At 50.8% G+C, this 23,069-nt stretch overlaps 1 protein-coding gene across 2 annotated transcripts in view; it reads left to right on the top strand.

Annotated features, from left to right (window-relative positions):
• Positions 1 to 10,045: 10,045 nt before the first annotated feature.
• mrps25 (mitochondrial ribosomal protein S25) overlaps positions 10,046 to 23,069 on the top strand; it is a 41,087-nt gene continuing 28,063 nt past the window's right edge. The window contains exons 1-3 of one of the 2 annotated variants that reach the window (XM_078209289.1): positions 10,046 to 10,224; positions 14,619 to 14,725; positions 15,443 to 15,530. In XM_078209289.1, the coding sequence (XP_078065415.1) occupies positions 10,091 to 10,224; positions 14,619 to 14,725; positions 15,443 to 15,530 (329 nt within the window). In that variant the 5' untranslated portion in view covers positions 10,046 to 10,090. Of the gene's footprint in view, positions 10,494 to 14,618; positions 14,726 to 15,442; positions 15,531 to 23,069 lie in introns of both variants that reach the window. The other variant, XM_078209288.1, reaches the window with a different exon arrangement.

The following is a 23,069-nucleotide window of genomic DNA, read 5'->3' as shown; positions in this document are numbered from 1 at the left end:
CGACTGCTCACTCTATCGACTGCTCACTGTATCGACTGCTCACTGTATCGACTGCTCACTGCACTGACTGCTCACTGCACTGACTGCTCACTGCACTGACTGCTCGCTGTGTGGACTGCTCCCTGCACCCAATGCTCACTGCATCCTCTGCTCACTCCTCCCACTTTCCCTGCATCCACTGCTCTCTGCTTCCACTGTTCACTGCTCCCAGTGCTCACTGCACCCACTGCTCACTGCACTCATTCCTCATTGCGCCAAATGCTGAGTGCACCCATTGCTCTCTGCACCCAATGCTCTCTGCACCCACTGCTCACTGCACCCACTGCTCACTGCAGCCACTGCTCCCTGTACCCACTGCTCCCTGCACCCACTGTTCACTGTACCTACTGCTCCCTTTACCCACTGCTCCCTGTACCCACTGCTTACTGCACCCACTGCTCGCTACACCCACAGCTCCCTGCACCCACTGCTCTCTGCACCCACTGCTCACTGCTCCCACTGTTCACTGCACCCACTGCTCACTGGAATTACAGCTCAGTGCGTTGAATGCTCACTGCACCCACTGCTCACGGCACCCACTGCTCCCTGTACCCACTGCACCCTGCACCCACTGCTCCCTGTACCCACTGCTCCCTGCACCCACTGTTCACTGTACCTACTGCTCCCTGTACCCACTGCTCCCTGTACCCACTGCTTACTGCACCCACTGCTCCCTGTACCCACTGCTCCGTGTACCCACTGCTCCCTGCACCCACTGCTCACAGCACCCACTGCTCACGGCACCCACTGCTCCATGCACGCACTGCACCCTGCACCCACTGCTCCCTGTACCCACTGCTCCGTCCACCCACTGCTCCCTGCACCTACTGCTCCCTGCACCCACTGCTCACAGCACCCACTGCTCATTGCGCCAAATGCTTAGTGCACCCATTGCTCAGTCCACACACTTCTCACTGCACCTTTCACCAACTCCTCACTGTACCGACTGCTGATCGTACTGACTAGCCCCACTGCTCACTGCCCACACTGCTCACAGCTCCCACTGCTCACAGCACCCACTGCTCTCTGCACCCACTGCTCTCTGCACCCACTGCTCACTGCACCCACTGCTCACTGTACCTACTGCTCCCTGCACCCACTGCTCTCTGCACCCTCTGCTCTCTGCACCCACTGCTCTCTGCACCCACTGCTCACTGCACCCACTGCTCACTGTACCTACTGCTCCCTGCACCCACTGCTCTCTGTACCCACTGCTCACTGTACCCACTGCTCCCTGTGCCCACTGCTCTCTGCACCCACTGCTCCCTGTACCCACTGCTCTCTGCACCCACTGCTCTCTGCACCCCCTGCTCTCTGTACCCCCTGCTCTCTGCACCCACTGCGCTCTGCACCCACTGCTCACAGCACCCACTGCTCTCTGCACCCACTGCTCCCTGCACTCACTGCTCCCTGCACTCACTTTCCCTGCACCCTCTGCTCTCTGCACCCACTGCTCGCTGCACCCACTGCGCTCTGCACCCACTGCTCTCTGCACCCACTGCTCTCTGCACCCACTGCTCGCTGCACCCACTGCGCTCTGCACCCACTGCTCCCTGCACCCACTGCTCTCTGCACCCACTGCTCGCTGCACCTACTGCGCTCTGCACCCACTGCTCTCTGCACCCACTGCTCCCTGCACTCACTGCTCTCTGCACCCACTGCTCCCTGCACTGGTGTGGATCCGGCAGCGAGCTCACTGCTCCCTGCTCCCAGTGCTCACTACACGCACTGCTCACTGCACCCATTCCTCATTGCGCCAAATGCTTAGTGCACCCATTGCTCACTCCACCCTCTGCTCACTGCACCAACTGCTCACTGGATCCACTGCTCACTGCACCCACCGCTCCCTGCACCCACTGCTCACTGCAGCCACTGCTCAGTGCACCAACTGCTCAGTGCACCCACTGCTCCCTGCACCCGCAGCTCTCTGCACCCGCAGCTCTCTGCACCCGCAGCTCTCTGCACCCGCAGCTCTCTGCACCCGCAGCTCTCTGCACCCACAGCTCTCTGCACCCACAGCTCTCTGCACCCACAGCTCTCTGCACCCACTGCTCTCTGCACCCACAGCTCTCTGCACCCACTGCTCTCTGCACCCACTGTCACTATACCGATTGCTCACTGTACTGACTAGCCCCACTGTTTGTTGCACACCGCTCACTGCATCCATTGCTCGGTGCACCCATTGCTCAGTGTGCTGAATGCTCACTGCACCCACTGCTCACTGCACCCATTGTTGCACTTACTGGTCACTGAACCTATTGCTCGCTGCATGCACTGCTCACTACACCCACAGCTCCCTGCACCTACTGCTCCCTGCATCCACTGCTCACTGTACCCACTCTTCACTGCACCCACTGCTCACTTGTCCCACTACTCACTGCACGCACTGCTCAGTGCGCCAAATGCTTCATGCATCCACTGCTTACTCCACCCTCTGCTCACTCCTCCCTCTGCTCACTCCTCCCTCTGCTCACTGCACCCACTGCTCCCTGCACCGACTGCTCATTGCACCCACTTCTCATTGCACCCACTGCTTACTGCACGCACTGCTGTGTGCGCCGAATGCTTAGTGCACCCACTGCTCACTCCACCCTCTGCTCACTGGACCGACTGCTCACTCCATCCACTGTTCATGCAGCCACTGCTCACTGCACCCTCTACTCAACGCTTACTACATTCACTCTACACCCTGCTTGCCACTCTCACTGCTCAATACTGAGCCTGCTCAGCGCACATTTCACAGATGGCTCTTTGCAGCCTGTAGTCCGTCAGTGGCTTTTTCTTGATTGACATTACTGAACGTATTCCTGTTTCTGAAACCATTCTGTTTCTCATTCATCTCTGCTTGTTTTTTTAAATGGTTTATTGATATTCCTGACTGTTGTTTCAAATTAGATTGAAAAATGTGTTTTGTTTGGGCGAGAAAATCTCTGATTCAATTTTCCCCTTGGTAGTTATTTGAAGTTAAAAGTGAGAAGTGGTTTGATGAGCTATTGCCGAGGACTGGTGCAATGCAGAATGCACTCTGTAGATTGTCTGCAGACACTGTATTCTAGCAAATCATTATTGTCATTTCTAGATGAGTGTTTGCCTGCTGTGCTGGCAGAACTTACATTGTTGCTTTGTCAACTTTTTAGTGAAATCATCTTTGTAAATGTGATTTCATGAAAATAATTGCATGATCCTTTTTTAGAATCAGAATTTTATCTTTAGTCATGATATGGAACTGCATTGTTTTTTGTCTATAGAATGTAGCAATGCATGGAGGTGCATTTCATTAAATGTCCTCTGAATGTTGCATCCTGCTTTGTTGCAAAGAACTCCTGCCTTTGAAAGGTTTATACTATTAAAGTGAACCATTTCCTTCCATACCCGATTCCTTTATTGGATTAGTATCTGCTTGCCCATCCCTCTTCCACGAGTGGAATGCTGTCCTTGGTGTCACATTCGACAGTCACTGGATTCGACCCGACAGTCACTGGTGTTGACCTGACAGCCACTGGTGTCGATCAGTCACTGGTGTGGACCCGGCAGTCACTGGACTCGACCCCACAGTCACTGGTGTGGACCCGGCAGTTACTGGACTCGACCCCACAGTCACTGGTGTGGACCCGGCAGTTACTGGACTCGACCCCACAGTCACTGGTGTGGACCCGGCAGTCACTGAACTCGACCCCACAGTCACTGGTGTGGACCCGGCAGTCACTGGACTCGACCCCACTGTCACTGGTGTCGACCCCACAGTCACTAGATTTGACCCAACAGTCAGTGGTGTCAGTTTGGACCTGCGGGGGACAGTTAGGAGATTATAAGGAAAGCTCACGGACTGCAATGCGATCTGAGTCAGCGTGTACCCTCACAATTTCACCACCACTTCACTTCACTGAGCAGTGGGGCAAAAAGGAACTGTGACATCACAGGAAACTAATAAGCTGATTGGTTGGTAAGTGTTCAGTGTAAAGGGCAGTGTGTGAAAAACCAACATCTGGATTAAGAGAAGGTTATAGTTTTTTTAAAGTAAAGTTTATTTATTAGTCACAAGGAAGGCTTGCATTAACACTGCAATGAAATTACTTTGAAATTCCCCTAGTCGCCACACTCTGGCGCCTGTTCGGGTCAATGCATCTAACCAGCACATCTTTCAGACTGTGGGAGGAAACTAGAGCACCTGGAAGAAACCCATGCAGACACGGGGAGAACGTGCAAACTCCACACACACAGTGACCCAAGCCGGGAATGGAACCCGGGTCCCAGGCACTCATAGAAATCATAGAAACCCTACAGTACAGAAAGAGGCCATTCGGCCCATTGAGTCTGCACCGACCACAATCCCACCCAGGCCCTACCCCCATATCCCTACATATTTTACCCACTAATCCCTCTAACCTATGCATCTCAGGACACTAAGGGGCAATTTTAGCATGGCCAATCAACCTAACCCGCACATCTTTGGACTGTGGGAGGAAACCGGAGCACCCGGAGGAAACCCACGCAGACACAAGGAGAATGTGCAAACTCCACACAGACAGTGACCCAAGCCGGGAATTGAACCCAGGTCCCTGGAGCTGTGAAGCAGCAGTGCTAACCACTGTGCTACCGTGCCGGCACTGTGAGGCAGCAGTGCTACTGTGCCGCCCTGTTGGGACCAAGATAATAATACAATAAAAGTAATCTAAAGTAGAATAATGTGAACATAAGGGATGTAAAGTTAAGTCATGCCAGGGCAGCTCAGTCGAGTTGAATGCGTGTCCTATAATACGTGTGAAGTCATAGACACCCCTGGTGTTCTAGATAATCATTTGTGCAGGAAGTGCTGCCAACTGTGGAAACTTGAGCTCTAGGTTTCAGAGCTTGAGTGGCGGCTGGTGTCAGTGTGGTGCATCCGCGAGGCTGAGAGCTATATGGATAGCATCGTCAAAGAGGTGGTCACACTGCAGCTTAAGGCCATGGAGGCACTGATAGAATGGATAACCACCAGGCAGTCCAAGAGACGAGGCAGGTAATGCAGAAGTCCCCTGGGGTCCCACTCAGTAATTGGTTTTCTGTTTTGGAAGGTGGTGAGGGAACTGGTTCCTCAGAGGAGTGCAGTCAGACCCAGGTTTGTGGTATCATGAGTGGCTCAGCAGTACAGAAGGGAAAAGCAATAGTGACAGGGGATTCATTATTTGGGGCAGGATTTCACAAACCTTTCCAGCCACAGAATCATTATTATGTTGAAACTGATTATGTTGAAGAGTTAAATCGCATAAATATGATTATTTTAGAATGGCATGGTGGTATAGTGGTTAGCACTGCTGCCTCACAGCACCAGGGAGCTGGGTTCAATTCCCGGCTTGGACCCAGTGTGGAGATTGCATGTTCTCCCCGTTTCTGCGTGGGTTTCCTCCGGGTGCTCCAGTTTCCTCCCACAGTCTAAAGATGTGCAGGTTAGGTTGATTGGCCATTCTAAATTGATCACCCCAGTGTGAGGAGATTAGCAGGCAAATATGTGGGGTTACAGGAATAGGGCCTGGGTGAGATAGTGGTCAGTGCAGACTCGATGGGCTGAATGGCCTCCTTCTGCACGTAGGGATTCTATGATATCTATGATTTTTGCACAGTAGGTACATACAAAAATATCATTTATAGAAGTCTTCTATTCCTTCTGTTTATATGATTCTTATAATTTAAAAGATCTCTTATTTTAAAGGCTGCTCAAGTCTTACCTTTGTCACTTTTAGTGGGAAGAGTGCTGCTGAAAACTGGATTCTCATGTTGGACACACAGGTGCACGCACACATTCGCACCTCACACACACTCTCACCTCACAGATACACACACACACTCACGCATAGATACACATATACGGTCACACTCTCCTCACATTCAGCGCTCCTTCCCCCTCACGTTCTCACCTCTCAAGCTTTCTGCTCTTCTCTCTCACACACGCACCCTATCAGCTCACTTCTCCTCATTTTCTCACTAACTCTCACCTTTCCCTCACACTGACGTTCTCACATCTCCTCGTGCTCACACATTCTCTTGCACTTCTCCTTCAAAAACTCACTCTCACCTCTCCACACTTGCTCTCTTATTTCTCTTCTCTCACCTCTTTCATACAATCACGCTCTCACCTCTACTCTCTTGCTCGTACATTCACGTTCTCAGCTCTCTCATTCACCCTTACTCACACATTCACCCTCTCACACACATTCACTCTCTCACCTCTCTCTCATACACACATTTATGCTCTCACCACTCCTATGATTCAAGTGACCCACTGGAAAGATTTATCAAACAAGTTTATTTAAGAACAGTTAAAATATAATAAAAGAATTAGCATAACATAGAACATAGAAAAACTACAGCACAAACAGGCCCTTCGGCCCACAAGTTGTGCCGAACACATCCCTACCTTCTAGGCCTACCTATAACTCTCCATCCTATTAAGCTCCATGTACTCATCCAGGAGACTGTTAAAAGACCCTATTGAGTTCGCCTCCACCACCACTGACGGCAGCCGATTCCACTCGCCCACCACCCTCTGTGTGAAAAACTTACCCCTAACATCTCCCCTGTACCTAACCCCCAGCACCTTAAACCTGTGTCCTCTCGTAGCAGACATTTCCACCCTGGGAAAAAGCCTCTGGGAGTCCACTCGATCTATGCCTCTCAACATCTTATATACCTCTATTAGGTCTCCTCTCATCCTTCGTCTCTCCAAGGAGAAAAGACAGAGCTCCCTCAGCCTATCCTCATAAGGCATGCCACTCAATCCAGGCAACATTATTTATTTCAACAATCCAAGCATTGAACCAATATTTCTCTTCGGTGTTCACGCAAGGGGACATGAATATAGCTGAGGAGGACACTGGGTTGCAAGGGAGTAGAATAGACAGTATTACAGTTGATAAGGAGGATGTGCAGGATATTCTGGAGGGTCTGAAAATAGATAAATCCCCTGGTCCGGATGGGATTTATCCAAGGATTCTCTGGGAGGCAAGAGAAGTGATTGCAGAGCCTCTGGCTCTGATCTTCAGGTCGTCGTTGGCCTCTGGTATAGTACCAGAAGATTGGAGGTTAGCGAATGTTGTCCCATTGTTTAAGAAGGGGAACAGAGACTTCCCCGGGAATTATAGACCGGTGAGTCTCACTTCTGTTGTCGGCAAGATGTTGGAAAAAATTATAAGGGATAGGATTTATAGTTATTTGGAGAGTAATGAATTGATAGGTGATAGTCAGCATGGTTTTGTGGCAGGTAGGTCGTGCCTTACTAACCTTATTGAGTTTTTTGAGAAAGTGACCAAGGAGGTGGATGGGGGCAAGGCAGTGGACGTGGTATATATGGATTTTAGTAAGGCGTTTGATAAGGTTCACCATGGTAGGCTTCTGCAGAAAATGCAGATGTATGGGATTGGGGGTGATCTAGGAAATTGGATCAGGAATTGGCTAGCGGATAGGAAACAGAGGGTGGTGGTTGATAGTAAATATTCATCATGGAGTGCGGTTACAAGTGGTGTACCTCAGGGATCTGTTTTGGGGCCACTGCTGTTTGTAATATTTATTAATGATCTGGATGAGGGTATAGTTGGGTGGATTAGCAAATTTGCTGATGACACCAGTCGGTGGTGTGGTAGACAGTGAGGAAGGGTGTCGTAGTCTGCAGGAAGACTTAGACAGGTTGCAAAGTTGGGCCGAGAGGTGGCGGATGGAGTTTAATGCGAAGAAGTGTGAGGTAATTCACTTTGGTAGGAATAACAGATGTGTTGAGTATAGGGCTAACGGGAGGACTTTGAATAGTGTGGAGGAGCAGAGGGATCTAGGTGTATGTGTGCATAGATCCCTGAAAGTTGGGAATCAAGTAGATAAGGTTGTTAAGAAGGCATATGGTGTCTTGGCGTTTATTGGTAGGGGGATTGAATTTAGGAGTCGTAGCGTTATGTTGCAACTGTACACAACTCTGGTGCGGCCGCACTTGGAGTACTGTGTGCAGTTCTGGTCCCCACATTACAGGAAGGATGTGGAGGCTTTGGAGAGGGTGCAGAGGAGGTTTACCAGGATGTTGCCTGGTATGGAGGGGAGATCCTATGAGGAGAGGCTGAGGGATTTGGGATTGTTTTCGCTGGAAAGGCGGCGGCTAAGAGGGGATCTTATTGAAACATATAAGATGATTAGAGGTTTAGATAGGGTGGATAGTGATAGCCTTTTTCCTCTGATGGAGAAATCCAGCACGAGGGGGCATGGCTTTAAATTGAGGGGGGGTAGTTATAGAACCGATGTCAGGGGTAGGTTCTTTACCCAGAGGGTGGTGAGGGATTGGAATGCCCTGCCAGCATCAGTAGTAAATGCGCCTAGTTTGGGGGCGTTTAAGAGATCCGTAGATAGGTTCATGGACGAAAAGAAATTGGTTTAGGTTGGAGGGTCACAGTTTTTTTTTTTAACTGGTCGGTGCAACATCGTGGGCCGAAGGGCCTGTTCTGCGCTGTAATGTTCTATGTTCTATGTTCTACATCCTTGTAAATCTCCTCTGCACCCTTTCAATCTTTTCCACATCCTTCCTATAGTGAGGTGACCAGAACTGAGCACAGTAACTTCTCCAATTACAAAGAACAACTATGATATTGACCTTAACTATGACCTTAACAGCTAACTATAATGTTCCAAGTCAAACATTAAGCACAAACATACGCCCCTTTCTAGTGTTATGAAGCGGAGGTTGATCCTCTCTCTGAGAACTAACACCTAACCACTCAAAGAGGAGTGCCTTGCCTCAATCTGTTAGAAGTGTGTGAGAAGTAGTACGATCTGCTCTTCAGCAATTTTTAGTGGTTAAATCAAAATAACTACCTGAGACTTTCTCTGTAAAATCAACAAGTTAACACTTTATTTATCTAACAGTGAACAGGTTAACTGAACTATTAACAAACCAAATAAAATACTATTCTAATGGAATGCTGTTTAGATAAATACAATTCCCACAATTGAGAAACAAATAAAATGTTTAGTCACTCTCAAAATTACAATTGGGTTTTATCTTCCAGAATCTTCTGTCTTGCCTCTCTTGTCTTCTTTTGGTACCTTTGCTATTGACTGTGTATAATAATTAATGGTGCATACCACTGTGTCTAGAGTATTGTTGATCCTACATGTAACATTGTAGTAATTTGTTGTCATAACCACAGAAGTAAAGGGAGAGGGATGTTATACATTTAAATAGTTGCATGATTTCTTTAAGAGGTTACATGATGTAATCAGGAAGTCATGGGATGCTTCACAGTCTTCTGTCTTAACTTCAGTTTCTACTCTGTACAGATAACAGCTCCTCAATAAACCTGGCTGTTGTTATTTTGAATCTACCTGTGAAAAAACACATTTTTTTTCTTTGTTTAAATCCCACAAGCCCTAACATAGTTAAGACATTACTCTCACCTCTCTCTCCTCTCCCTCACTGATACTACTCTCAGTCACCATTCCTCATTTTCCCTTCAACAATCACCTTACAAGACCTTAAGAAATAGGAACTGGAATAAGCCGTTCTGCCCCTCGAGCTTGCTCCATCAATCAATAGGATCATGGCTGATCCGATACTGCTCACAGCCACTTTCCTGTTCTTTCCCTTACTGATCAAAAATCTCTCAGTTTTAAATACACTCAAGGACTACGTCCCCACAGCCCTCAGTGGCCAGCAGTTACCAAAGTCTCACAAGCCTCAAAGAAGAAATTCCTCCTCAACTCAGTCTTAAATTGGCGCCCATTTATTCGGAAACTGCACAGGCGGCGGAAGGGCGCAGGCGCGGTGCAATGCGGCGGAAGGGCGCAGGCGCGGTGCAAGGCGGCGGAAGGGCGCAGGCGCAGTGCGAGGCGACGGAAAAGTGCAGGCGCGGTGCGAGGTGGCGGAAGGACGCAGGCGCGGTGCGAGGCGACGGAAAAGCGCAGGCGCGGTGCGAGGCGTTGGCAGGGCGCAGGCGCGGTGCGAGGCGGTGGCAGGGCGCAGGCGCGGTGCGAGGCGACGGAAAGGCGCAGGCGCAGTGCGAGGCGACGGAAAGGCGCAGGCGCAGTTTGAGAAGAAGCCATGCCGATGAAAGGTCGGTTCCCCGTTCGGCGGACCTTGGAGTTCTTGCGGAGCGGCACAGTGGTGTTCAAGGATTCGGTTAAAGTCCTGACGGTGAATTACAACACACACGGGGAGAGAAGTGACGGAGCAAGGTCAGTGGGGTGGTGCGGACTACTGTCAGCAGGGAGACTGGAGGAGAGGCTACTGTCAGTATGGAGACTTGGGGCAACTGTGTGGGTGCAGACGGGGCGGGGCTACTGTCTGCAGGGGAATTGGGGAGGGCCCGCTATCAAAGAACAAACGAAGAACAGAATAGCACAAGAACAAGCCTTCGGCCCTCCAAGCCTGCGCCGATCACGTTTACCCATCTAACCAACCGCTTATATCCCTCTATTCCCCGTTTGTTCATATGCTTATCAAGGTAAGTCTTAAATGTGGCTAAAGTAACTGCCTCAACCACCTCATTTGGCAGCGCATTCCAGGCCCCACCACCCTCTGTGTAAAAAAAACTTCCCTTGCACATCTCCACTGAACCTTTCCCCCCTTATCTTGAACTTGTGCCCCCTTGTATCCTTCACAGACTGAGGCAGCAATAGGTGATTTAGCATTAATTTTTAATGAGTTATGATCTTTTGTGTTAGGGCCAAGTTTTCAACTGGGAAAATGAGTTCCTCCATCCCTCAATTTTGTCATGAGCTGATATGTCTTGCGAATATGCAGAAGTTAAGAAATTGGAGCTGGCATAGTCCATACAGTCCCTTCAGGCTGCTCGAACATTCAGTAAGATCATAGCTGATCGTTGACCTCAGGTTGACCTTTCCAGGTATTCCCTTTGGTATCCAAACATCTATTGATCTCATCCCTGAACACAGACAATGCCTGTGCATCCTCACCTCTCCAGAATAAAGAATTCTAAACATTCAAAAGCCGAGGACGAGAGGCCATGGTCTTAGGATAAGGGGCAGCAAATTCAAAACAGAGTTGAGGAGAAACTACTTCTCCCGAAGGGTTGTGAATCTGTGGAATTCGCTACCCCAAAGTGCGGTGGATGCTGGGACAGTGAGTAAATTTAAGGAGGAGTTAGACAGATTTTTAATTGGTAATGGGGTGAAGGGTTATGGGGAGAAGGCAGGAAAATGGGGATGAGGAGCGTATCAGCTATGATCGAATGGCAGAGCGGACTCGATGACCGAATGGCCTAATTCTGCTCCTATATCTTATGAACTTTGAGTAAAGAAATTTCTCCTTATTTCAGTCCAAATGTGGGCCATGTGGGTGAGTTTAAAACACTGGATAGTGCATTAATCCACACACCAATCCGATGTGCTTCCTGATAGAAGTCTACAAGATTATGAGGGGCATGGACAGAGTGGACAGTCAGAAGCTTTTTCCCAGGGTGGAAGAGTCAATTACTAGGGGGCATAGGTGCAAGGGACAAGGTTTAAAGGAGATGTACGAGGCAGGTCTTTTACACAGAGGGTGGTGGGTGCCTGGAACTCGCTGCCGGGGGAGGTAGTGAAAGCAGATACGATAGTGACTTTTAAGGGGCATCTTGACAAATACAAGAATAGGATGGGAATAGAGGGATATGGTCCCCGGAAGGGTAGGGGGTTTTCGTTCAGTCGGGCAGCATGGTCGGTGCAGGCTTGGAGGGCCGAAGGGCCTGTTCCTGTGCTGTAATTTTCTTTGTTCTTTGTTCTTGTAATTATCATTTCTATCCTGGGAAAAAGCTTCCAACTGTTCACTCTATCTATACCTCTCATAATTTTATAAACTTTCAGGTCACCCCTCAGCCTCCACCTTTCCAGGGACAACAATCCCGGTTTGACCAATCTCTCCTCATAGCTAATACCCTCCATACCAGGCAACATCCTGGTAAACCTTTTCTGTGCTCTCTCCAAAGCCTCCACGTCCTTCTGGTAGTGTGGTGACCAGAATTGGACACAGTATTCCAAATGTGGCCGAACCAATGTTTTATACAACTGTAATGTAATTTGCCAGCTTTTATACTCAATGCCCCGTCCATTGAAGACAAGCATGCTATATGCTTTCTTCACCACCTTTTTGATCTGTGCTGCCACTTTTAAGGATCTGTGGACCTGTACTCCCAGATCTCTGTGTCTATGCTCCTGATTGTTCTGCCATTTATTTTATAGGTCCCACCTCAATTGGATCCACCAAAATGCCAATCTACCATCTCGCATTTCTCCAGATTAAATTCCATCTGCCATTTCTTCGCCCAACTTTCCAGTCTAGCTATATCCTGCTGTATTCTCTGACAATCTTCATCACAATCCGCAACTCCGCCAATCTTAGTATCATCCGCAAACTTGCTAATCAGACCAGCTACGTTTTCTTCCCAGTCATATATGTGTGTGTGTGTATATATATATATACACAGCAGCACTTCCACCACTACCCTCTGTCTTACATGGTCAAGATGTGGAGATGCTGGCGTTGGACTGGGGCAAGCACAGTAAGAAGCCTCACAACACCAGGTTAAAGTCCAATAGGTTTATTTGGTAGCACAAGCTTTTGGAGCCTCAACTCCTTCAGGTGAGTGAGGAGTTGTGTTCACAAACAGGGCATATATAGACACAAACTCAATTTACAAGATAATGGTTGGAATGCGAGTCTTTACAGGTAATCAAATCTTAAAGGTACAGACAATGTGAGTGGAGAGAGGGCCAAGCACAGGTTAAAGAGGTGTGTATTGTCTCCAGCCAGGACAGTTAGTGAGATTTTGCAAGTCGTGGGGGGTTGCAGATAGTGTGACATGAACCCAAGATCAGTTTCTGCTCAGCGATTCTGTGTTGTCGTGTGTTGTGAAGGCCGCCTTGGAGAACGCTTACCCGAAGATCAGAGGCTGAATGCCTGTGACCGCTGAAGTGTTCCCCGACTGGAAGGGAACACTCTTGCCTGGTGATTGTTGAGCGGTGTTCATTCATCCGTTGTTGTAGCGCCTGCATGGTCTCCCCAGTGTACCAATGCTCAGGACATCCTTTCCTGCAGCGTATTGGCCCTCTCTTCACTCACATTGTCTGTACCTTTAAGACTTGATTACCTGTAAAGACTTGCATTCCAACCATTAGCTTGTAAATTGAGTTTGTGTCTGTATATGCCCTGTTTGTGAACACAAGTCCTCACTCACCTGAAGAAGGAGCTTGAGGCTCCGAAAGCTAGTGCTGCCAAATAAACCTGTTGGACTTTAACCTGGTGTTGTGAGACTTCTTACTGTGCTTATATGGCCAAGCCAATTCTGAATCCAACTAGCTAGTTCACCCCTGATCTTGTGAGATTTAATCTTTTGCATCAGCCTGCCATGAGGCACCTTGTCAAATGCCTTACAAAGTCCATGTGGACAACATCCACTGTCCTTCCCTCATAATTTTTGCCACCTCCTCAAAATACTCAAATTAGTGAGACATGACCTCCCACATACAAAACCTGTCCCCAGAGGGAGGGTCCGCCACGGGGGGGCTGTGTCCCTTGGGTTGGGGGGGGGGGGGAAATCTGCTGTCCTCGGGGGGGATCAGGAGATTCTTGTCTGAATAAGAGAATGGAGGAATGAAAGAGAGCTTTAGGCAGCTTTAGGCAAGGAGAGCAAGAGGAAGCTGGATGTGGAAATAAATGATGGAGCATGGATATGGAGGGATGAAGGGATACGTTGTGATAGGAAGAGCAGGGAAGGTTACATAGACAGCTCTGCTGGGATACAGGAGCTGAGGCTTTATCTGCAGAGGCAGATTGAAAAAGCTAATCGAGTACACGGAATCTGGGAGCTATAAATGGAATGATAGGGCACAGAAACAAGGAAGTTGCTGGGAATAATGAGAAAACATTGATCCTGAGTCCTCCTTGAGGATTCCATTCAATTCTGCCTGATGCACGTTCGGCATTGGTGAAAGAATAGTTCCTGAGAAAGATTCAATGCAACCCCGCCGGCCCGCTCGCCCACTGTCCCCCCCCCCCCAACTCACCCACATGCACCCACCCTTATACCCCGCGTGGATCTTGGCATGGTGGATTCAGTGGATCACTTCTCTGTGGAACCCAAGCATGGCAGAATCAGTGGATCACTGCTCTGGATCATGCACATGGCTGATTGGATCACTGCTCTATGGAAATCTTGGCTGATTCAGTGGAATACTGCTTTGTGGATGCTGGGCATGGCTGATTTCGTGGATCACTGCTCTGTGGATCCCAGATATGGCTGATTCAGTGGATCACTGCCCTGTGCATACTGGGCATGGCTGATCAGTGGATTGCTATCCTGTGGATACCAGGCATGGCCGTTTCAGTGAATCAGTGCTCTGTAGATCCCAGATATGGCTGATTCAGTCGATCGTGGATACTGGGCATGGCTGATTGAGAAGCTCTTCTTCTAGGTTTTTGCACTAGTCCGATGTGAGGTTTTGAATACATATCGTGAAGCAGGAAACTACCCTCTCAAACCAATCCAGCTCTACGCTTTGATCCCACGCTTGGCTGCCATTCTGTAATTTAAACTTGTAATGCTGATCTGTTTCCATTTATTTCTTTTCAGGAAGTTTGTCTTCTTCAACATACCTCAGATCCAGTACCGGAATCCCTGGGTTCAAATTCTTATGTTCAAGAACATGACATCATCACCATTCCTCAGGTTTTATTTGGGTAAGTTTTCTGCCGCTCTCCGATTTGTGGATCCCAGGTGTGACTGATTCAGTGGATCACTGCTCTGTCGATCCCAGGTGTAGCTGATTCAGTGGATCACTGCTCTTTGGATCATGGGTATGGCTGATTCGATGGATCCTGGGCTTGGCTGGATCACTGACCTGTGCGTACTTGGCATGGCTGATCCACTGGATCACTGAACTCTGGATCCCAAGCAAGACTGATTCAGTGAATCACTGTCCTGTGAAAATCAGGCTTGGCCGATTCAGTGTATCGCTACTCTGTGGCTACCAGGCATGGCTGATCAGTGGTTCGCTGCCCTGTGGACACTGGGCACGACTGTTTCAGTGGATCGTTGCCCTATGAATACTGGGCGTGGCTGATTCAGTGGATCACTCCTCTGCGGATCCCAGGTGTGGCTGATTTGGTGGATCACTACCCTGCGCATACGGGGCATGGCTGATCGGTGGATTGCTGTCCCATGGATACCAGGCGTGGCTGTTTCAGTGAATCACTGCTCTGTAGCTTCACGTATGGCTGATTCAGTGGATCACTGCTTTGTGGATCCCAGGTATGGCTGAGGGGACAAGGGTCAGATTGTCTCAGCAATGAAACCAGGCCATCTTGGGTGCTGGGGAGACGTGGTTGGGTATGGGAGATAATGTCAGCCTGTTTCAGTATTAGCTTTAATTTTGTGCTTTTGCCATTTCTCCCTAGATGATGGTGAACAGGTCTTGGTTGACGTAGAAGGAAAAAACCACAAACAAATTGTTGAACATGTGAAGACAGTCCTGGGAAAGAGCGAGTGAGCTTTGTTTACCTGTGTTTATATACTGCAGGCATGCAATGTTCGATTTTTGTCTGCTTTGTAGAATCACATGTTAAAATCTGTCTGTTTGGCTGTGGATAAAGCCACAGTACAAAATGGTCTCCTCTGACAGGAGATTTCTTGGTTTCATTCATATATGCTACCCTCTGCCCCAAGAAGTACGCACCCTCCAATTCTCTGCTCCCACCCAAGGTCAACAATTACTTAGAGAATGAATTTTAGTGGGGTAGAGAAACAAAGGGATCGAGGGGTACCAGTACACACACCACCAAAAATAGCAGCACAGATTAACAAGACCATAAATTTAGCAACAAAGCACTTGGGTTTTGTTTCTAATGGAATAGAATTCCAAACCATATTTAAAATTATGAAGAGATTTGATAGTTTAGATGTGGCAAAACTTTTTCAACTTAGAGGAGGTCGAAACTAGGGTTTGGTTATAGGTATAAAGTAGTCACAAAAATAGCCAACAGAAAATTTGGAGCTCTTTTCCACAAATTGGAGTTGAGGCACAGTTGTCATCACCACACTCCTGTACTGCAGTGAAACCTGGGCTGTGTGTGTTTTGTGACACATAAGAGTGCTAAAGAAATTCCACGAGCAGTGCGTCCCTGCCACATCCTCTGGATTCAGTGGAAGACACAGTAAGAAGTCTAACAACACTAGGATAAAGTCCAACAGGTTTATTTGGTAGCAAATGCCACTAGCTTTCAGAGCGCTGCTCCTTCGTCAGGTGGAGTGGGAGATGTGCTCACAAACAGGGCATACAGAGACACAAACTCAATTTACAGAATAATGATTGGAATGCTAATCAAGATAATCAATGCTAATACAGCTAATCAAGTCTTAAAGGTACAGATAATGTGAGTGGAGAGAGCATTAAGCACAGGTTAGAGATGTGTATTGTCTCCAGACAGGGCAGTTAGTGAGATTTTGCAAGTCCAGGCAAGTTGTGGGGGTTACAGATAGTGTGACATGAACCCAAGATCCCGGTTGAGGCCGTCCTCGTGTGCGGAACTTGGCTATCAGTTTCTGCTCAGCGACTCTACGCTGTTGTGTGTCGTGAAGGCCGCCTTGGAGAACGCTTACCCGAAGATCAGAGGCCGAATGCCCGTGACCGCTGAAGCGTTCCCCTACAGGAAGAGAACACTCTTGCCTGGTGATTGTCGAGCGGTGTTCATTCATCCGTTGTCGTAACGTCTGCATGGTCTCCCCAATATACCATGCCTCGGGACATCCTTTCCTGCAGCGTATCAGGTAGACAACGTTGGCCGAGTTGCAAGAGTATGTACCGTGTACCTGGTGGATGGTGTTCTCACGTGAGATGATGGCATCCGTGTCGATGATCCGGCACGTCTTACAGAGGTTGCTGTGGCAGGGTTGTGTGGTGTCGTGGTCACTGTTCTCCTGAAGGCTGGGTAGTTTGCTGTGGACAATGGTCTGTTTGAGGTTGCGTGGTTGTTTGAAGGCAAGGTCACGGGCATTCGGCCTCTGATCTTCGGGTTAGCGTTCTCCAAGGCGGCCTTCACGACACACGACAGCGCAGAGTCGCTGAGCAGAGATTGATAGCCAAGTTCTGCACACATGAGGATGGCCTCAACCGGGATCTTGGGTTCATGTCACACTATCTGTAACCCCCACGACTTGCCAGGGCTTGCAAAATCTCACTAACTGTCCTGGCTGGAGACAATACACATCTCTTTAACCTGTGCTTAACCCTCGCTCCACTCACATTGTCTGTACCTTTAAGACTTGATTATCTTTTAAAAACTCGCATTCCTATCATTATTTTGTAAATTGAGTTTGTGGCTTTATATGCCCTTTTTGTGAACAGAACTCCCACTTACCTGACGAAGGGCCAGCGCTCCAAAAACTAGTGGCTTTTGCTGCCAAATAAACCTGTTGGACTTTAACCTGGTGTTGTGAGACTTCTTACTGTGTCCTCTTTCAAGCCAGCTCCTCAAGTGTTCAAGCAAAAATCTTGCAAACTCAACTATGATGGACACTAGATGGTTGGAAAGCATAGAGTCCCTAAAGTGTAGAAGGAGGCCAGTTGACCCATTGGGTCTGCACTGACTCTCCAACAGAGCATCTTGCCTAGGCTCTAGCCCTATAACGCCAAATAACCCCCCTAACCAACACATTATGGGACTCTAGGGGGCATTTTAGCATGGCTAATCCACTTAATCTGCACATCGTTGAACTGGGAGCAAACTGGAGCAACCGGAGGAAACCCATGTAGACATGGGGAGAATGCGCAAACTCCACACAGTCATCCAAGGCTGGAATCGAATCCGGGTCCCTGGCGTTGTGAGGCAGCAGTGCGAACCACTTTTCCACCATGCCCCCCTAACCAGTACATGTCCCCACCAGTCCTGTTTTCTCATTCACATATGGCCAGTGTTCAAGGGGTGGAAAATGAAATGCTGCAAAGTCACTCCCTTTCAGAGCAGCAGCATTGATATGACTGGGAGGAACTTGCTACCAATTGTTCAAAATGGCAACAACTTGTCCATCAATTCATTACACTTTGTGTTCGAACACCTTAACGAGGCAAGGAAGGCAGAGAAAGAAAGAAAACAAATCCTGCTCTCCCGATCCCACTGCTGCATGGGACATCCTTGAACCACGTGCTCAAAGATCTACAGGTTGAGAATCAGCCTGTTCAGTCACGTGCGTGGCACCGTGGCACAGTGGTTAGCATTGCTGCCTCACAGTGCCAGGGACCCGGGTTGAATTCCTGGTTTAGGTCACTGTCTGTGCGGAGTCTGCACGTTCTCCCCGTGTCTGCGTGGGTTTCCTCCAGGTGCTCCAGTTTCCTGCCACAGTCTGAAAGTCATGCTGGTTAGGCACTTAGGCCATGCTAAATTCTTCCTCAGTGTACCCGAACAGGAGTGTGGCGACTAGGGCATTTTCACAGTAACTTCATTACTGTGTAAGCCTACTTGTGGCATTAATAAATCAAAAAAGCAAAACCAGTGACAGAAACTCAGAACCTGTAGTGGACATCATCCTTGAATCAGGGGACAGCTGACAGCAAAAATATAGATTGATATTGTCATTGTCAGAGCGTGAGAAGCAGTTTGACTGATAGCTGGGATGAGGGTATTATCTTAGAAGGAATGGTTGAAAAGGCTGGGCCTGTAATCATTGGAGTTTAGAAGATTGAGAAGTGATCTTACTGAAACATCTACAAAGGATAAGTCAGTAATGTAATAGAATACTCTCCACTTGCCCCGATGAGTACAGTTCCAACAACACTCAAGAAGCTCAACACCATCCAGGACAAAGCAACCCACTTGAGTCACAAGCATACACTCCCTCCATTAACAATGAACAGTGGCAGCAGTATGTACCACCTACACGATGCACTGCAGCAACTTACCGAGGCTCCTAAGACCTCACCTTCCAAATGCACAATCACTACTATCTGGAAGGACAAGGGCAACAGATACCTGGGAACAGCAACACCTGGAGATTCCCCTCCAAGTCTCTCACCATCCTGACGTGGAAATATATCATCGTTACTTCAATGTCGCTGGGTCAAAATCCGAAAACATTTTCTCCCTAACAGCGCAGTGGGTGTACCTCAACATCAGGACTGCAGCGGTTCAAGAGGGTAGCTCACAACCACCTACTCAAGGGCAATTAAGGATGAGCAATAAATGCTGGCCTAACCAGCCACTCCAACAGTGCAGCACCCCAAACACAGCACCTCTGACAGTGCAACACCCTGCCAACACATTGGGTGGGATTTTAAGGCCTCGCTAGTCCTGACACTCTAAAATCCCACCCGATGTCAATGGAACTTTCCACAGTCGCCCCTCGCCTGCTCTGCATACCATGGTGGGTGGGGATGTAAAATAGCACCTCTGACAGTGCACCACCCCCACCACTGCACCTCTGACTGACACAGACAGTCCAGCGCCCCTACCACTGCACCTCTGACTGACTGACTGACAGACAGACAGTGCAGTGCCCCCACCACTGCACTTCTGACTGACAGTGCAGCGCCCCCACCACTGCACTTCTGACTGACAGTGCAGCGCCCCCACCACTGCACCTCTGACTGACAGTGCAGCGCCCCCACCACTGCACCTCTGAATGACAGTGCAGCGCCCCACCACTGCACCTCTGACTGACTGACAGTGCAGCGCCCCCACCACTGCACCTCTGACTGACTGACAGTGCAGCGCCCCCACCACTGCACCTCTGACTGACTGACAGTGCAACGCCCCCACCACTGCACCTCTGACTGACTGACAGTGCAACGCCCCCACCACTGCACCTCTGACTGACTGACAGTGCAACGCCCCCACCACTGCACCTCTGACTGACTGACAGTGCAACGCCCCCACCACTGCACCTCTGACTGACAGTGCAGCACCCCCACCACTGCACCTCTGACTGACAGAGCAACGCCCCCACCACTGCACCTCTGACTGACAGTGCAGCACCCCCACCACTGCACCTCTGACTGACAGTGCAGCACCCCCACCACTGCACCTCTGACTGACAGTGCAGCGCCCCCACCACTGCACCTCTGACTGACTGACAGTGCAGCACCCCCACCACTGCACCTCTGAATGACAGTGCAGTGCCCCCACCACTGCACCTCTGACTGACTGACAGTGCAGCGCCCCCACCACTGCACCTCTGACTGACTGACAGTGCAGCGCCCCCACCACTGCACCTCTGAATGACAGTGCAGCGCCCCACCACTGCACCTCTGACTGACTGACAGTGCAGCGCCCCCACCACTGCACCTCTGACTGACAGTGCAGCGCCCCCACCACTGCACCTCTGACTGACTGACAGTGCAGTTCCCCCACCACTGCACCTCTGACTGACTGACAGTGCAGCGCCCCCACCACTGCACCTCTGAATGACAGTGCAGCGCCCCCACCACTGCACCTCTGACTGACTGACAGTGCAGTTCCCCCACCACTGCACCTCTGACTGACTGACAGTGCAGCGCCCCCACCACTGCACCTCTGACTGACTGACAGTGCAGTTCCCCCACCACTGCACCTCTGACTGACTGACAGTGCAGCGCCCCCACCACTGCACCTCTGAATGACTGACAGTGCAGCACCCCCACCACTGCACCTCTGAATGACAGTGCAGCGCCCCCACCACTGCACCTCTGACTGACTGACAGTGCAACCCCCCACCACTGCACCTCTGACTGACTGACAGTGCAACGCCCCCACCACTGCACCTCTGACTGACTGACAGTGCAACCCCCCACCACTACACCTCTGACTGACTGACAGTGCAACGCCCCCACCACTGCACCTCTGACTGACAGTGCAGCACCCCCACCACTGCACCTCTGACTGACAGAGCAACGCCCCCACCACTGCACCTCTGACTGACAGTGCAGCACCCCCACCACTGCACCTCTGACTGACAGTGCAGCACCCCCACCACTGCACCTCTGACTGACAGTGCAGCACCCCCACCACTGCACCTCTGACTGACTGACAGTGCAGCACCCCCACCACTGCACCTCTGACTGACAGTGCAGCACCCCCACCACTGCACCTCTGACTGACAGTGCAGCGCGCCCACCACTGCACCTCTGACTGACTGACAGTGCAGCGCCCCCACCACTGCACCTCTGACTAACTGACAGTGCAGCGCCCCCACCACTGCACCTCTGACTAACTGACAGTGCAGCGCCCCCACCACTGCACCTCTGACTAACTGACAGTGCAGCGCCCCCACCACTGCACCTCTGAATGACTGACAGTGCAGCGCCCCCACCACTGCACCTCTGAATGACAGTGCAGCGCCCCCACCACTGCACCTCTGACTGACTGACAGTGCAGTTCCCCCACCACTGCACCTCTGACTGACTGACAGTGCAGCGCCCCCACCACTGCACCTCTGACTGACTGACAGTGCAGTTCCCCCACCACTGCACCTCTGACTGACTGACAGTGCAGCGCCCCCACCACTGCACCTCTGACTGACTGACAGTGCAGCGCCCCCACCACTGCACCTCTGACTGACTGACAGTGCAGTTCCCCCACCACTGCACCTCTGACTGACTGACAGTGCAGCGCCCCCACCACTGCACCTCTGACTGACTGACAGTGCAGTTCCCCCACCACTGCACCTCTGACTGACTGACAGTGCAGCGCCTCCACCACTGCACCTCTGAGTGACTGACAGTGCAGCACCCCCACCACTGCACCTCTGAATGACAGTGCAGCGCCCCCACCACTGCACCTCTGACTGACTGACAGTGCAGCGCCCCCACCACTGCACCTCTGACTGACAGTGCAACCCCCCCACCACTGCACCTCTGACTGACTGACAGTGCAACGCCCCCACCACTGCACCTCTGACTGACTGACAGTGCAGCGCCCCCACCACTGCACCTCTGACTGACTGACAGTGCAACGCCCCCACCACTGCACCTCTGACTGACAGTGCAGCACCCCCACCACTGCACCTCTGACTGACAGTGCAGCACCCCCACCACTGCACCTCTGACTGACAGTGCAGCACCCCCACCACTGCACCTCTGACTGACAGTGCAGCACCCCCACCACTGCACCTCTGACTGACAGTGCAGCACCCCCACCACTGCAACTCTGACTGACTGACAGTGCAGCGCCCCCACCACTGCACCTCTGACTGACAGTGCAGCGCCCCCACCACTGCACCTCTGAATGACAGTGCAGCGCCCCCACCACTGCACCTCTGACTGACTGACAGTGCAGTTCCCCCACCACTGCACCTCTGACTGACTGACAGTGCAGCGCCCCCACCACTGCACCTCTGACTGACTGACAGTGCAGTTCCCCCACCACTGCACCTCTGACTGACTGACAGTGCAGCGCCCCCACCACTGCACCTCTGACTGACTGACAGTGCAGCGCCCCCACCACTGCACCTCTGACTGACTGACAGTGCAGTTCCCCCACCACTGCACCTCTGACTGACTGACAGTGCAGCGCCCCCACCACTGCACCTCTGACTGACTGACAGTGCAGTTCCCCCACCACTGCACCTCTGACTGACTGACAGTGCAGCGCCTCCACCACTGCACCTCTGAGTGACTGACAGTGCAGCACCCCCACCACTGCACCTCTGAATGACAGTGCAGCGCCCCCACCACTGCACCTCTGACTGACTGACAGTGCAGCGCCCCCACCACTGCACCTCTGACTGACAGTGCAACCCCCCCACCACTGCACCTCTGACTGACTGACAGTGCAACGCCCCCACCACTGCACCTCTGACTGACTGACAGTGCAACGCCCCCACCACTGCACCTCTGACTGACAGTGCAGCACCCCCACCACTGCACCTCTGACTGACAGTGCAGCACCCCCACCACTGCACCTCTGACTGACAGTGCAGCACCCCCACCACTGCACCTCTGACTGACAGTGCAGCACCCCCACCACTGCACCTCTGACTGACAGTGCAGCGCCCCCACCACTGCACCTCTGACTGACTGACAGTGCAACGCCCCCACCACTGCACCTCTGACTGACA

The sequence above is a fragment of the Mustelus asterias genome, chromosome 3, assembly GCF_964213995.1.
Source record: "Mustelus asterias chromosome 3, sMusAst1.hap1.1, whole genome shotgun sequence".
NCBI classification, from domain to species: Eukaryota; Metazoa; Chordata; class Chondrichthyes; order Carcharhiniformes; family Triakidae; genus Mustelus; species Mustelus asterias.
Note: the sequence above shows the minus strand (reverse complement) of the source record. Positions and strands in the feature narration are given on the sequence as shown.